The sequence below is a fragment of the Barbatula barbatula genome (assembly GCF_947034865.1).
Source record: "Barbatula barbatula genome assembly, chromosome: 12".
Lineage (NCBI taxonomy): Eukaryota > Metazoa > Chordata > Actinopteri > Cypriniformes > Nemacheilidae > Barbatula > Barbatula barbatula.
In genome coordinates this window covers 18,666,843-18,681,907 of record NC_136775.1, presented here as the reverse complement: position 1 = coordinate 18,681,907, position 15,065 = coordinate 18,666,843, and the positions used below count along the sequence as shown (strand labels likewise).

The 15,065-nt window shown below is 38.0% G+C and overlaps 1 protein-coding gene across 1 annotated transcript; it reads left to right on the top strand.

The window, feature by feature from the left end:
• The first annotated feature begins 1,617 nt into the window (after positions 1–1,617).
• Positions 1,618–14,851, top strand: LOC306901094 (NACHT, LRR and PYD domains-containing protein 3-like). Its single transcript, XM_079468603.1, has 14 exons — positions 1,618–1,669; positions 2,126–2,226; positions 3,002–3,112; positions 3,555–3,674; positions 3,794–3,892; positions 5,107–5,275; positions 6,128–6,347; positions 6,548–8,297; positions 11,079–11,252; positions 11,499–11,672; positions 11,745–11,912; positions 11,986–12,150; positions 13,014–13,060; positions 13,155–14,851. The coding sequence occupies exons 2-14, from the start codon at positions 2,168–2,170 to the stop codon at positions 13,673–13,675; spliced, it is 3,777 nt and encodes a 1,258-aa protein (XP_079324729.1). The 5' UTR covers positions 1,618–1,669; positions 2,126–2,167; the 3' UTR covers positions 13,676–14,851.
• The last annotated feature ends 214 nt before the right edge of the window (positions 14,852–15,065 follow it).

Genomic DNA, 15,065 nt, shown 5'->3' with positions numbered 1-15,065 from the left:
CATATTAAATGGTTTTACCTAAAAACCTAAAAGATTTCAGAAACAATTTCCCAATTCGCCTTACACTAACAGACCTGGGCTGGGTTTCCCGAAACCTTCGTATCACTACGTTGTTCTTAAGAATATCACTACCACACTTATGGTAACTTAAGATTTAATTAGCGCTAAGAAGGTTTTGGGAGACCCAGCCCTATTCTATTGTGCTAATAAATCATTTAAAGGTGGTGTATTGAAACTTTGCTCTTTGCTGCGACAACTTCGTTGCAGAAAAGATACACAGCTTTGCATTCACAAAACTAGGCAGGATGAATGCATAGTTATCTTTCCATTCCTCTTTGTATGCCCTATTTTCGCTGTCAACTTTCCTCTGTGAATACTTGTGATAGCATCCTCCTTAAAATATACCACGAATGCCCTGTTCCAACAATCTGGAGTCTGTGAGCAAATAGAGCCTCTCAGTTTAAGTAATTGTGTTGGAATTGACATTATACACACACCAGGCTGTTGCCCAAGCTGAACCCTTTCAAGATTGCAGCCTGCTCACTTGCATATTGTTGGTCTGCACCTCACTATGAGTTGACAGCGTGAATGTAGGTGTGTCGTATTGCAAAACATACTTTATTCACAGGGGGATACTTTTTTCAGAGGCTGAATGCAGGGTGGGTTTAATACATTTGCTTTGGCCCCTACTGAGGTACCACTGACTACCAGCCCTGTATTTGAGGTGTACAGATGAGGCATTAATTTGGAGAACTCAATTTATTTGAAATGTAATGATGAATTGGTGTGGATTACACTTTGTGCTATATGCTACTGTGTGTAGGCCTATTAAGCTCTGGCTGTGTCTGGCTCCAACTTTTGTTTATTGTCTTCAGTCATTTTGCAGCTGACAGGTTTTGGAATAAAATTGATCAAACAACAAGAACTTCCTGTAATTATTATTATTATTAAAATCTACAAACTTACTAAAGAACTGTTACCGTGCATATGTGATATCACAGATTATACATTACCAACTGGGTGAGGGGGGTGACATCCTGGAGGCTGGCGCAGGAAACATGGGCTAGGACGGCTGCCGCCTTCAGGACGGTACTCCCGGCACCGGAGATCAGAGGAGCCATGGATACTGGTCGCTCAGGAGGCCTGTAGAGTGCACCTGGTCACATGCCGCTTCAACAACTTTCTTCAGGATGTCGTTCTTGTCTTGTTTAATCACAGACGTTCTGCTTGAAAGCATTGGATAAGTAAGCCGGGCATCTTCACAGCTGACCATGCAGTTGATCAAGCCGCCGTGCCCTCACTCTATAATGAGGTGTTGCATGACATGACACTTATGTATCTGTTTTTGATCATTTTCCCGACATTTTATTATAGGTATGATTTTTTTGAATGATTTCAACCTCCTCAGTAGCCAGTTTGCAGTTTAACTGAAAGATAAATCAGAGTTTAAAATAATGGAGCAACAGAATTAAAGTTAATATAGATTTACTGTCATATTAAAACCTGGATCAAATAAAAAAATTCTGTCTATTTAGGTTTAAAACTAATCCTTGTTGGTGCACCCGCCCCCTGTATCCGGAACCTGCAGCTCCTCCTTTAGTTTGCGGATTTCAAACTGCGTCACAGAAAAGTTAAAGTGAAAGTGAAAGCAGTTTCTTCCCGACATTAGGTAAGTTATTAATCAAAACCACGAACAAGTTATAAAGAATGTTTGCCGCTATGTATATTATTAACCGACTAATATTATTTTAAAGATACAAATAGTTAATAATGTATCGTAAAGTAACATATTGCTTATTTTGATGGCTTAAACGAGAGGCCATTGTTTACCGTGTTTATGAAAGGCACATATGGACATCAGACAGTTGAACCTGTTCTATATGCTTCTGTATACAGGCGTTTGTCTTTTTGTGTTTTAGGATTATACTGAGCTCTTTTTTTGTCCTTAACTGTTTATGATTATCTCTGGGTAACGTGAGTTGACAAATAAACCAAAACGGTTTAGTTACAGACAACGCTACAATATGAACACAGAACAATAGAAGGGCTACTACTGTATTACAAAGTAAACATTAACAAAAACCTTTTCTGAGTATACATATACACTATACGTTCTACTTGACAGTGGACTGACGATACGTCGATTAAAGATCTCAGATGTGCTTCAATGAACGCGTTTGGAGGACAAGATGATGCCTCCCCAGAGGAGGACATTCACACAGCGCAGTGAGGACCATTATTTGTCGATTCTTTCTTTTAAGAACTGAAACTGCTTAATATAGTGTGAATGACAAGAAAAGTATTCACAAAAAAACATATTGTAAAGCATATTTGACAAATTAATTAGAGTCGCATTTTGTTTTGGTCAAAAAGAAAGCGCTATTAAATCAAAGAAATAGCACAGTGTTTTTCCTTCTCCTGAAAAACAGCTAATTTGGACATTCAAGTTTTTGGATTCAGAGCAACAACATAGAAAATATTGTTATATCTTACTCTTTTGCTTCCTCATAATTTTAGTTCGATTTGCAAAACCCGGTGACATAAAGAGTGACTAATAGTAATGATTTTTTGGGGAAAATAAAATGATAAAATATTGATATATTCATTCAGCAATAACTCTGAATATGCTGAAAAATGCTCGATTATTAAATCAAATATAGGACGAACCCAATGGTTGGGTTATACATTTACCTGCTGGGTGGTTTCAGCCCAAAATGTTTGGTTGTTTTCAACCAGTGGTTTAATTTTCTGGGTTATTTTATCTCAAGGGTTGGTTTCATCCCTTTTTGACACAACCAATGGTCGGAAATAACCCAGCAGTTCTATAGTGCAGTATCAAAGCAGCCGGTATGACTGGTTTTGTCCACTGGGGACAAATAGATTTATTTTACATCTTTTCTAAAGACTCATTTCCTGAACCTTAAAATAAATGACTGTAACAGAGGAAAAAGCTAACATACTTGTAAGCATGTTTAAAAATATTCTATCTGTTTATTTTAAGAGCTAACCGGGAGAGATCGGACTCTCCAACATCCTTGTTGACTTTGAGGAGTGGAAAATCAATTCCTCAACCCATCAACTTCAGCAATGAAGCACACACAACTTTTGAAAGGTCTGGTATAGTCAAACATTGACAATTTAACATAGACTGTTACAAAAGTTATGGTTTTCCTTTTTTTCTTGATCGGCAACACCATATCAAAACAATGTTTCGTGTAAACCTTAAGTGTATGTCACAATTTAAGTAAACAAATATTCTCTTCTGTCAGACTCTAACTTTGACATCAGATAACCTTGCAACGCATATGGAATAACCGTTTTATAAACGCAATAAGCCCCACGAATCAGTGGGTTACAGTGCATCTGATAACAGCTAAGGGGTTTTAGGCACTCCGCCCTTCACAGGGCTTATTGCGTTTATTCAGGTTATTTGAGGCACCTCTTATTTTTACAGTGTAGAAACTAACATGAATACTAATGAATGACCGTTTGTTTTAAACAGGATTTGAATCATATTTATTTTTCAAGTAAACATTTTGTATCCTCCATTTTAGAAATATACAGAAGAGAAAGAGACCAGATTCACCTACACCATCACACGAGTCTCTGACGAGTGCCAAATCAATTCCTCAACCAATCAACTTCCACCGGGAAGCACAGAGAACTCTAAAAAGGTCTGGTATTAACAAAAACTCACATGTTCATGTAAAAAAGATTTAAAAAACTGTTTGAAAAGAAGAAAATCACCATTGTTGTTTGCAAGTGTTGAATTTTCTGTCTGTTTTATCCTTAGAACTAAACGGAAGAGATCAGACTCGCCTACACCATCACAGGAATCTCTGAAGAGTGCCAAATCAATTCCTCAACCAATCAACTTCAGCAGGGAAGCAAGGTCTGGTATTAACAAACAGTCACAAGTAAACCTAAAAAATCTGATTCCAAACTGAACTCTGTTTGCAACACAATACAGTACAGACTACTAAACAAAAATATCAAAATATATAATATTTTTGATCATCTACAGCATACTTGGCTGTTGACTTTCATATTTTGTGAATATAATACTGGAAAGTTATGATCTTTACAGTCTGCCAACAAGCGCACCTTCAATCTTCAAAGAGAACATCCAGACGAAAAAATTGAAGTTTGGCAGTGAAAGCTTAAAACAATAGCTGGTTTGTCCAGGTTCTGCTCAGTTTCCGACTTTAGAAATCACTTCATGCGGTGCTGCGCAGGCTGATCGGCACATGACATCAAAGTATCATAAAAGCAAGTTGAATGATACAATTTCAGCCAAAGTAGTAGCGTGTAGAGCACAACAATGTTGTTGAAAATTCTTCAAAATATCTCCTTTTGTGTCACACAGAACAAAATATAGTTTTCCTACTGTGGTAGAAGATGATGTCCCGAAACTAAAACATGTTAACATTCTTACAAATATCTTTCTTTGTGTTTAAATGAACAAAGACATTTATACGTGTTTGAAACAGTAAATTATGACAGCATTTTCATTTTTGGGTGAACCATCCATTTAAAGTGTCACCAATGTACCCCGATTAAACTTTTCAGTGGCTTAAAATGTATAGAAAGAGTCAAAACATATTTTTTTATTTAGCTCCATGATTTTAAATTTAATGGTTTTAAAAAGCAAAATAATTTTTTACATGTACAAGCAATTTTTTTCCTTTTTACATGACAACGTCAACATGGTTGCTATTAAACAGGCAAATCCATCACGGCGGAACATTTTTTATTATTACAGATGACGGTTTAAATCAAGGCAACACACCTTGATTTAAAATAAAACATATCAACAAACCCTCGATTAGCTCTTCAGTCTGTTTACTTTAATCCTTATTGGTGAGACCCACCCATAAAGTATTTTTTGGATCCATGCTGTACCCTTTCAGAAGATGGATAACAGCATTCCCTACTGTAAAACAGTAAAAAAACATTGGATTCTATGAATTTTTTAATGGCTTGGAAATGTTGTCTGATAAATAATGGAAAATTCAATGACGGGGAAAGAGTTAAAGTTGACATAAAAAAGGTGTAAATAGATATAATAGTGCAAAGAATAAATCATTGAAGTTTTTATTCCTGCAGTGAGTTGGCTGAAAAACTAACATGGAAGCAGGCAGAATCCAGACCAGGCACAGGAGTTTGTCAGCAGCACCACAGACCTTTGGAAGTGTTCTGTAGGACTGATAAAATTTACATTTGTAGCATCTGTGCAGGACAAGAGCACCATGGCCACAGCAAACTCTACAGTGCAGTAAGTTTCACACTTTTCACAACTTCTAAAAACCATGACCATAATTTAGAAATACAATTAATCCAGTTTTACATAATTTTTTTATACTACTGTGAATCAGGTAAAGAAGCTTTATTGTAACTATAAAAATATCACAAACAGACAGGAAATCAGGGCAAATGATCACAAACGGTTAGGGCAGGCAGCAAAATAAATCCAAAATCAAAGCAAATAATCCACCAAAAACAGAATAACAGCCATTGCAAAATAAGACTAATGGGAAGTAGGTTGGTATTCAGGGGATTAAGCTCTCTGCTGGTGAACGGGGTGATTCTCAGGGGTCACAACTACCCTATGAACATTTCAAACTTTATATATAAAACACATGCAAATCATTACAAAAATAAATGAAAAATCATATTTAAGTGAGCAGTTTTCCTGTAGCGGAGGATAACATGTATATACTGTAGGTAGTGTTATTATAGCTAGACTAAACAGCTAATTGGTAACATTTTTCTCATAGATATTGTTTCCTGTGAACTATTGTAAATAGTGAACTGTATTTATTATTCAAGTATACTACAGTTAACAGATAGAACTACAGAATATTTTTTCATGTAGGCTACCACAAACTTTGATAATCATATTCTTTTGAAGTTATAATGATATTGTATATTTTTTATCCATAACAGTGTATACAAGTACTATTTGCAAATAACATCAAAGTGTGTGACAGAAGCTACTTACCTTGCAGTAGAGTTCTATAAAATGTTTAAAGCTGTAAAACAAAGCTCTTAGATCTCTGAACTGCAGTGGATACGTCTCATCCCATTCTAGAAACATTGTGATATGACCTTTTTATTTTGACTTCAGGTATCTTCTGTACCAGAAAGTCAGTATTTACTCCATCGTGTTTTGGACAACATGCAGACAGAGGACTTCAAAACCTTCCAAAAACACCTAAGTGAGCAACACCCAGAATGCTTAGGGAGTCATCCAGAGGAGCTAAACGGGTCTGGTGTAGCTGAGAAAATAGTGGAGAGCTTTGGAGGAGAGGCAGCATGGAGGATCACATATCACTTTCTGGAAAATTGTAATTAATTCAATATTATGCTTATATCTAGACTGTAATTGTATTTTTAATTTGTATAATTCCTCTATGTTTTATATGTATAAACAGTTATATAACACATTTAAAAAGGAAATGTAAAATCAAGGAAAGTAGAGTAAAGTGCTGTTTAATGGGTTCCAAATCTGTTCAGTGAAATTTTAAAATCTCTTACTTTCCCTTAGCTAATCCTCTTCAAAAAATCACTGAAGCCAATAAAGCAAACCTGAAGCACAAATGTCAGCAGATAAATGAAGGAAATTCATCTCATGCTAAACAAAGTTTGTTGAATGAGATCTACACAGATCTGTACATTACAGAGGGCAGAAGTGGACAGATAAATACTGAGCATGAGGTGTTAAGGAATGAGGTGATATCACAAAGAAGAACTACACCAGAAACTCCGCAGGCATGCAACGACATCTTCAAGACACTGCCGGGACAAAAAATGACAGTCAGAACAGTTTTGACAATGGGGATTGTTGGAATTGGAAAGAATGTGTCGGTGCGGAAGTTCATGTTAGACTGGACTGATGGAAAAGCAAACCAAGATATCGAAATCATCATTCATCTAACATTTCAGAACCTTAACAAGAGAAAGGGCAACTGTAGTCTCCAACAACTCATTCATCGATATGCTCCTGAACTGAAAGATGTTCAAAAAATGAAAGTGCTTTTTATTCTGGATGGATTAGATGTCTGCCAGTATCCTCTTGATTTCAATAACAACGAGCACTTCTCTGATATAAATGAGGAAACATCTGTTGATGTGCTGCTTACAAACCTGATCAAGGGAAATCTGCTTCCTTCTGCTCTTCTCTGGATAACCACAAGACCATCATCAGCCAATCGGATTCCTCCTGAGTGTGTCCATCGAGTAACAGAGATTCGTGGATTCAATGACCGTCAGAAAGAAGAATATTTCAGAAAAAAAATCAAAGACAATAATCAGGCGAATGAAATCATCACTCACATCAAATCATGTCGAAGCCTCTACATCATGTGCCACATGCCGATATTCTGCTGGATTTCAGCCACTGTGCTTGAAAACATGTTGAGTAATGGAAACTTTGATGAAAAACCCAAAACTCTGACAGAGATGTTCACTCACTTCCTTCTCATTCAGATCAGTCTCACGCATAAGAAGTTCGATGGAACCGACACAGAAAACCCAAAGAAACTCTCTGATTCAGACACAACATTGATTCTGAAACTGGGAGAACTAGCTTTCCAACAGTTGCAGAAGGAGAGAAGTACATTTACTGAAGATGATCTGAAAAACTGTGGCATTGACGTCAGAACAGTCTCTCAGTACTCAATGTGCACAGAGATTTTCAGGGAGGAGCTGGGCTTGTACAGGGAAAAGAACTACAGCTTTGTGCATCTGATCCTTCAGGAATATCTTGCAGCACTTTTTGCTCACTTTGCATGTGTTAATGATGGTCAAAATATACTTTTCCAAAACAGACCCAAGTCAAGTCTTTCAGATGTTCATCAGAGTGCAGTGAACAAAGCTTTACAAAGTAAAAATGGCCACCTGGATCTCTTCCTGCGCTTTCTTCTGGGTCTTTCAGTTGAACCCAACCACACTCTCTTGCAAGCTTTGAGGAAAGATGGTTTACCAGAATCCCCCACAAACATGATAGACTTTGTAAAAGAGAAGATCAAACAGGAAGCAGCACCAGAGAGAATCCTCAATCTCTTTCATTGTTTAAATGAACTGAATGACAACTCTCTTGTGAGATCAGTTCAGTCTGCAATGAAATCAGGAACACTCTTAGGGAGTGAGCTGGACCCAGAGCAGTGGTCCGCACTGGCTTATGTCTTACTCACAACTGAAGAGGAGTTAGAGGAGTTTGACATGAAAAAGTTTCGTACATCAACAGCAAACCAGCTAAGACTTCTCCCAGTTCTGAAGATCTGCAAAACAGCAAGGTCAGTAGATTTTTTTGGTCATACGTTAACATTAATGATTCATGCATAGGGTTCGTACGGTCATGAAAAACCTGGAAAAGTTATGAATTTTAAAATGGCTATTTCCAGGCCTGGAAAAGTTTTGGAAAAATTAATTAACCCCCAAAGTATAGGAAATGTCCTAAAAACGTTTGACATTTCTAACATGGGAGAGGCAGCACTGTCTTGCCACGCTAAAGGTGAAAAGCACCAGTCTGCAGCTGCGTGCTCGACAGCTTCCAACACGATCGCTGGCTTTTTACACCTGTGCGACTGACGTGACATGCGCTTCCAGCTGTGGTGCGTCCCACTCATCCACTGTAAAACAAGGGACCATTTTAAGTGCTGTATCCAGAAACGAAACCCTAACTGCAGAGGTACTGTGGGCGCTAAAGGTGGCTAATTCGCACTATTCCTTCAAGTCTTGTGAAGACACAGGCCAGCTTTTTCAGACTATGTTCCCAGACAGCAAGATAGCGGCCAGCTTTGAATGCGGCGAACACAAGTGCTCATATTTATGCACGTTTGGACTGGCTCCTTATTTTAAGAAACTGACTTTGTCAGATGTTTCGAAGCTACTATTTACAGTCTAAACAGTTAGACATTCATGTCAGGCTATGGAACGGATCCGAGGTGAAGACTAAATAAATCGGCTCAGAGTTCATGGACCATTCATCAGCTCAAGACATAGCTGAAAAAATGAATAACTTGCTCTCAGAGATCGGAATCAAGAATCTTGTCCAGATTTCAATGGACATACCACACGTCAACTGGTAAGTATTCGGAATACTCCAGAAACAAGTGCAGAAAGATGCAGGAAAGTCCCTAATTAACATTGGTTTGTGCGGGTTGCACATACTGCACAACATGTGTTCAGAGATGGATGTAAATCCACCGGATGGGAAGTTGAACACGGACTCTCTAGCTTGTATTGGCTATTCCATGACTGCCCTGCACGTCACGAGGATTTTATGACAACAACCGGTTGTAAAACTCCCATGCTTAAATTTTGTAAGCACTGGTGGATTGAGAATGTCAACGTTACTGAAAGAGGATTGTCATCGAGATGGTAGAGAGAGGTGATCTACCCAATCCAAAAGTAAAGTCATTTGAAGAGGTGAAGATGCGCTGTGCTGATCCTCTCTTCACAGTGAAAGTGGGAATATTCAACAGCATTGCGAGAGAAAATTTAATTTGGCTTGTAAATTTGCAAATTAGGTTATCATACTGAAGAAAGTAATTTGAAAAAACTCACTTAATTTGACTTTTTAATAGGCATCATTGGACGATTTTTTGAAGGAAAAGCCTCTGGAAGAGGCCACATCCACTCTAAAGCTCCTCCATGTCCCTTTTCAAGAATGCAGTCTGCACAAGGACAGTTCACAGATTGATATTGGGTTTGTAGCAGAAGCCACCCTGACCCAACTCATGTCTTCAAAAAAAAATTCAGAGACTAGAGATTAAGATGGACTGCAAGAAATTCTTGATCACACTCCTTGACAGAAGGAAAAAGGCTGGAAAAAGGCTCCAGTGCATCACACATTAGTGAGAAGCATGCAGTGCCTTGACCCGAGACGCATGGCTGAAAGCAAGGAACTCTGTGTAACTCAAATGAGAAGGATGTTGCACATACTTGTTGAAGCTAAAGATGTAAATGACGCAGTCTGCGACAATATCCTTAGAGAGTTTTGTTTATTTGGCTGCTCTTCAGGTTAAGTTCAGGGAATTTGATCCCAAAACTGCTCTTGGATGGAGGCGAACATTCGTGCTCTTGAAAAATCAGCGGATGAATATGCTGAAAAGGCAATCTGACCTTAATCAGTATATCCAAGAGTTTCCGCCATACTGCAAAAGAAAAGAAAGCATCTCTGCTCAAAATTGAAAAACAGATTGATGAAAAGCTTTCAGAAAACAAAATAAATGGTGTTAATCGTTTTGGGGCGATTTAGAAATAAAATAAAGATTTAGTAAACTTGTAACAGACCATTATCAGGTTAATTTATGGCAGTTAAAGTTAAGGACAGTATTGCTGGACACTTTAATAAATTTTTTAGTTTAACCCCTTGATTTATTTTAATTATCTCCCATGGATTAGGTAAATCCATTTCTAACCGGTTCTCAGGGTTTGATGTATTATGTTATAAAACTTTGTTACTGTGCAAGCGTTATTTAAATAAACATTTCATATTGCACTATACACTACAAAGCTTGTCATTTATTTTAGTAAAAATATGCTGGGTGTAACATTGACTTTCTTGGGTGTATACATAGACATTTCATGAAACAATAGGTCATGAATATTTACTCATGTCCGTCATGGAAAAGTCATGGAATTTTATTGGTAAAAATGTGTACGAACCTGATGCAGTCTCATATAGCAATTCATTTATTGTTATGCCTTTGTCATTTGAACATATAATACATTATTTAATGAACACACTCAATTGAAAGATTGTATGTGCATTGGTTAGTTTTATATGTTAGTGTAGCTAAAAAATTAACTGACGTAACAAACAAAACTAGTTTATAACAAAAGCCAACGGCGGCTTTCTTTTGGTCATTTTTACAAAACTCCCCCAAAAAACAACAAAAAAGAATATTTTCTTCTATCTGAACATACTGTACAATATATCAGATTTGCCATTTACTGTGTAACAGTGAAACCTGGAAAAACTTGTCAATGTATGATGGCTGGGACAGAGTTCCAGAGGTCAGATCAGGTTAGAAATCTGAATTGAACGAAGACTTGTCTCTTCCAAACAGGTTGGATTGCTGTAATCTCACTGTTGAGTCCTGTAAGAGAGTGGCCTCATCACTCCGGACAGTGAACTCGCCTCTGAGAGAACTGATTCTAAACAACAATAAACTCAACAAGTCTGGAGTAAACTTACTGCTGTCTGGGCTATCCAGTCCACACTGTCAACTACAGAAGTTGGGGTAAGTAGTCAATATGTGTTTTAATTCATAAAGACTATTATTTAAATGCTGGATTTGACTTTCTGTCATGAATAGAACTCCCAAAGACAAAAGAGTTTTGAGAGAGAGATTTATTTGTTAAGAATATCACAAAGACCAACCCTAACATTGGCAATTATAGCAATTGAAACAGTTTACAAAAGGGATAAAACAGGAAAACATATAACAATGTTTTGTAAATTGTAATACTTACTGTTTTTATTTCAGGCTGTCTGGCTGTAGTTTTCCATCAGAGTCCTGCATAAATGTTGCCACAGTTCTCAAATCAACAAACTCATCTCTGAGAGAACTGAATCTAAGCTACAACAGAATAAGTGATGACGGAGTGAATGATCTTTGCGATGGATTGATGAGTCAAAATTGTAGACTAAAGATACTAAAGTAAGTATTGTGTTCTTGTGTGATTGCTTAGTTTTTTTGGCTAAACTCGGTCTAACAGAGCTCTTTTAACAGGTTAAAGCGCTGTGATCTCACAGAGTCTTGCTGTGAGAAGCTGGCATCAGTTCTGAAACTGTCACACCTGATTGATTTACAACTGAAATGCAATGACCTGCAGGATTCAGGTGTGGAAAAGCTCTCAGTTGGACTGGCGGCTCCACAATGTAAAACCGAGAGACTTGGGTAAGTGAAATTACAATGACTTAAATTTAAACGATTTAAAGGAACTGTCGTAAACTTTTAAAATTGTCTTCAGATTGTCAGGTTGTATGATCACAGAAAAGGGCTGCAGTTCTCTGGCTTTGGCTCTGAACTCAAACCCTGATCACCTGAAAGAGCTTGATCTGAGCTACAACCACCCTGGAGATTCAGAGACAAAACTGCTGACCGCAAAACAACAGGATCTAGACTTTAAACTGGTGTAAGTGCTCTTTGAATGTTACAGATGTGTTAAAATGTTATTTTCCTATTACTTGCAGCATGTAGATGCAAAAATCGGCAAAACCAAATGCAAATGTGAATGAATCTTGTTAATCGTGTGACCTTGTTCCTGCAGACTGTCATTGACAGAGTGACATTACATTTACAAGAGATCTCTTGTACTAAAACTTCCCATTTAAAACAAATTTCCTGTATATTCTGTATGAACAAACTCCCACACGTTCGACTGCCGGCCACACAAACACACTAAAACACAACATAAAGTCCTCACCCAGCCGAGATGTTCTTCCTCGAGGTGTGATGGTGCTTGACTCTCGGTGGATGGCTCAATCCTACCCCTGGTGGCCGCAAATGGCTCCTCCATTTGAGGGCAGCCGGCAGCATGTCCCCCGTTCCCTGCTCCTCCCCTCCAGGACGGATGGCACCAGCACGACCCCCTTCAGGCTTCCACACTGCCCGACTTCTTAAGCACTGCGATCCCCGTCAGCATCGAGGGCACCCCGACAGCATGTCTCTCCTTACTCCCGGGTTTCGGCACCATATAACTAGGTTCAATAAAAGGAAGAAAGGAGGCGGGAACCGGCAAACATAAAACAACTTTTAATATAACAAAAACAAACAATAAAACAAAAGTAAAATGCCGGCAGCTCCCTCATGATCGACTGCTGGTCACACAAAAACAAAATGAAGCGAGACCGGTGCACCGTGCAGCTGACACTCAATATCAGTCGCATTACTGTCCTCTGCCGTTCCCTCATGGCTCTCGTCCCGCCTTGTTCATTACACATGTCCTTTAGCAAATATTTGTACTTGTATGGTAATGATTGTTTTTATTTTTCACAGTCTTGAAAATGGAGGAGAGTGCCGGATGAAGCCAGGTCTCAAAAAATGTAGGTGTCTTTTTGTGCAAGATACTTTGCAGATCAACTAAAGATAGGGTCCTTCAGTTTAATACCATTAATCTAATGATTTTTTTTATTCCAGATGCCCGTCAGCTTACAGTGGATCCAGACTTAATACACAAACGCCTGTTAATGTCTGAAGATAACCTGAGTGTGTCAGAAAGTAGAACAGAACAGCCATATCCTGACCGTCCTAACAGATACCGACTCTTTCCACAGGCTTTGTGCAAAGAGCCTATAAGAGAGCGCTGTTACTTTGAGATGGAGTGTAAGGGTGGAGTTGTTGTGGGTGTTGCCTATAAGAGCCCAGATCGAACACAGACAGTAATGGGGGTTAATAACAAGTTCCCCAGTCTTCACTGTCAGGATGGTAAACTTAATCTATGGCAAAATAATGAGAGTACATGTAAGTTCCCATTATCTGCCAAGTCCACCAGAGTAGCAGTTTATGTAGACTGGAAATCTGGTAGTTTGACATATTACAGCATTCGTAAGGACACACTCATTCACCTGCACACACACCACACCACATTCACTGATGATTTATATGCAGGGTTCTTTCTTATGCCTGATTCCTCTGTCACTCTTTGGAGGGGACTGTGAGTGAACGGTGTAGCAGACTTTACATGCTAGAGGCAAAGGGTGATAGTTCCTAGTCCTTGCATTTTTTGTGTGTAAACTGTTTCTAAACTCTTTGGCTAATAGTCATAGTAGCCTGTCATTAGTGGGAAGGCACAGCAGCCTATCAGAGCTCTAACAGTCACCGTCACTTCTCAGCTCCACCTGTCTAGATCTGTTTATAGGAGATTAGCATTGCAGACGCATTCTTGAATGCCTACTGCAGCGTGTGTATAAGCAGTTTCAAGTCTTAACACTGCAACTGCAGCAGTGTAAGCAGATCAAGATCTGCCAAGACCAAATATACTGAAATGTTATGACCATTAACATGCTAAAATTGATCTAGAAAGTTGTCACGATTGGGGTTCTTGGTCATGTTGGACTAAATATTGGGTATGTGGGAAGCCTGGTCACAAATATACATAAATGTAGAATTGAAAATTCTGTTCAAATGTATTTCTATTGAGCCTTTTTTATAATATTGTGAAGCAGCAGAACGGTAAATACATAGTACAGACAGTGGAGACATAAGGAATGAATGCTAGCCAAATTAGCACAATGAAGAGATAAAACAGAAAAAGTTCATACATATATAGATGTAAATAATGTGCATGTATTCTAAATGCACATACCCAGAATAGAAATAAGGTCTATGAGATCATAACATGTAAGAGTAGAAGGACTATTAGAATCATTATTGTTTTTTTGTGGTTGTAATAAGATTTTTTAAATGTGTCTTAGAAACAACATTACTGGGGTGCATCCTGAAACTACACAATGATATACATGCAAACATATTATAAAATGTCAGCACACATGGTTTTCAGTTAAGACAGCTAGGGCATTAAGTCTGGGTGATGTCTTATGATTGCCTATGAAACTAGGCCTATATTTTACATTATAATATTTGAATTGCATTAACATAGATGTGACAAATATTCTCAATTCCTTTCATATGATCTGTGCCAGTCTTCAATACATATATATTCAATCACTTAATGCTTTATTTATAAGTATAATGGCAACATATATAATACTGTGCTGAAATTCTTTTTGTTAGAAAAATGTTGGAAAAATTCTGGGATGATTTAAACTGGTAAAAGTTGTCTTAAAAATATCAATATGCTAAATAACAATAAATACATTAAATTGTTCATGTTTGTTCATTTTTTACATTGTAAATTATTTTTAGACTTTTGTTATGTACTTTATACTGCATGTGTGTGTACACTGTGCTCACTGTCACAGCCTGTCATGGCCAGGGAGCCTCCAGAGATCAGTTCATGGCCTGAGCCTCCAAAGCCCGCTTTTTGCACAGAGACTCTTTGGTCAATAGCTGCATCAGCTCCAGTCAGGACCCAATCTACTACAGCTC

Coding starts and splice junctions, on each gene's coding strand:
- LOC306901094 (XM_079468603.1), top strand. CDS start 2,168: ATGAACGCGTTTGGAGGACAAGATGATGCCTCCCCAGAGGAGGACATT. Junction 3,893..5,106: donor AACTTCAGCAGGGAAGCAAG/GTCTGGTATTAA, acceptor TTATTCCTGCAG/TGAGTTGGCTGAAAAACTAA. Junction 11,673..11,744: donor TGTAGACTAAAGATACTAAA/GTAAGTATTGTG, acceptor CTCTTTTAACAG/GTTAAAGCGCTGTGATCTCA.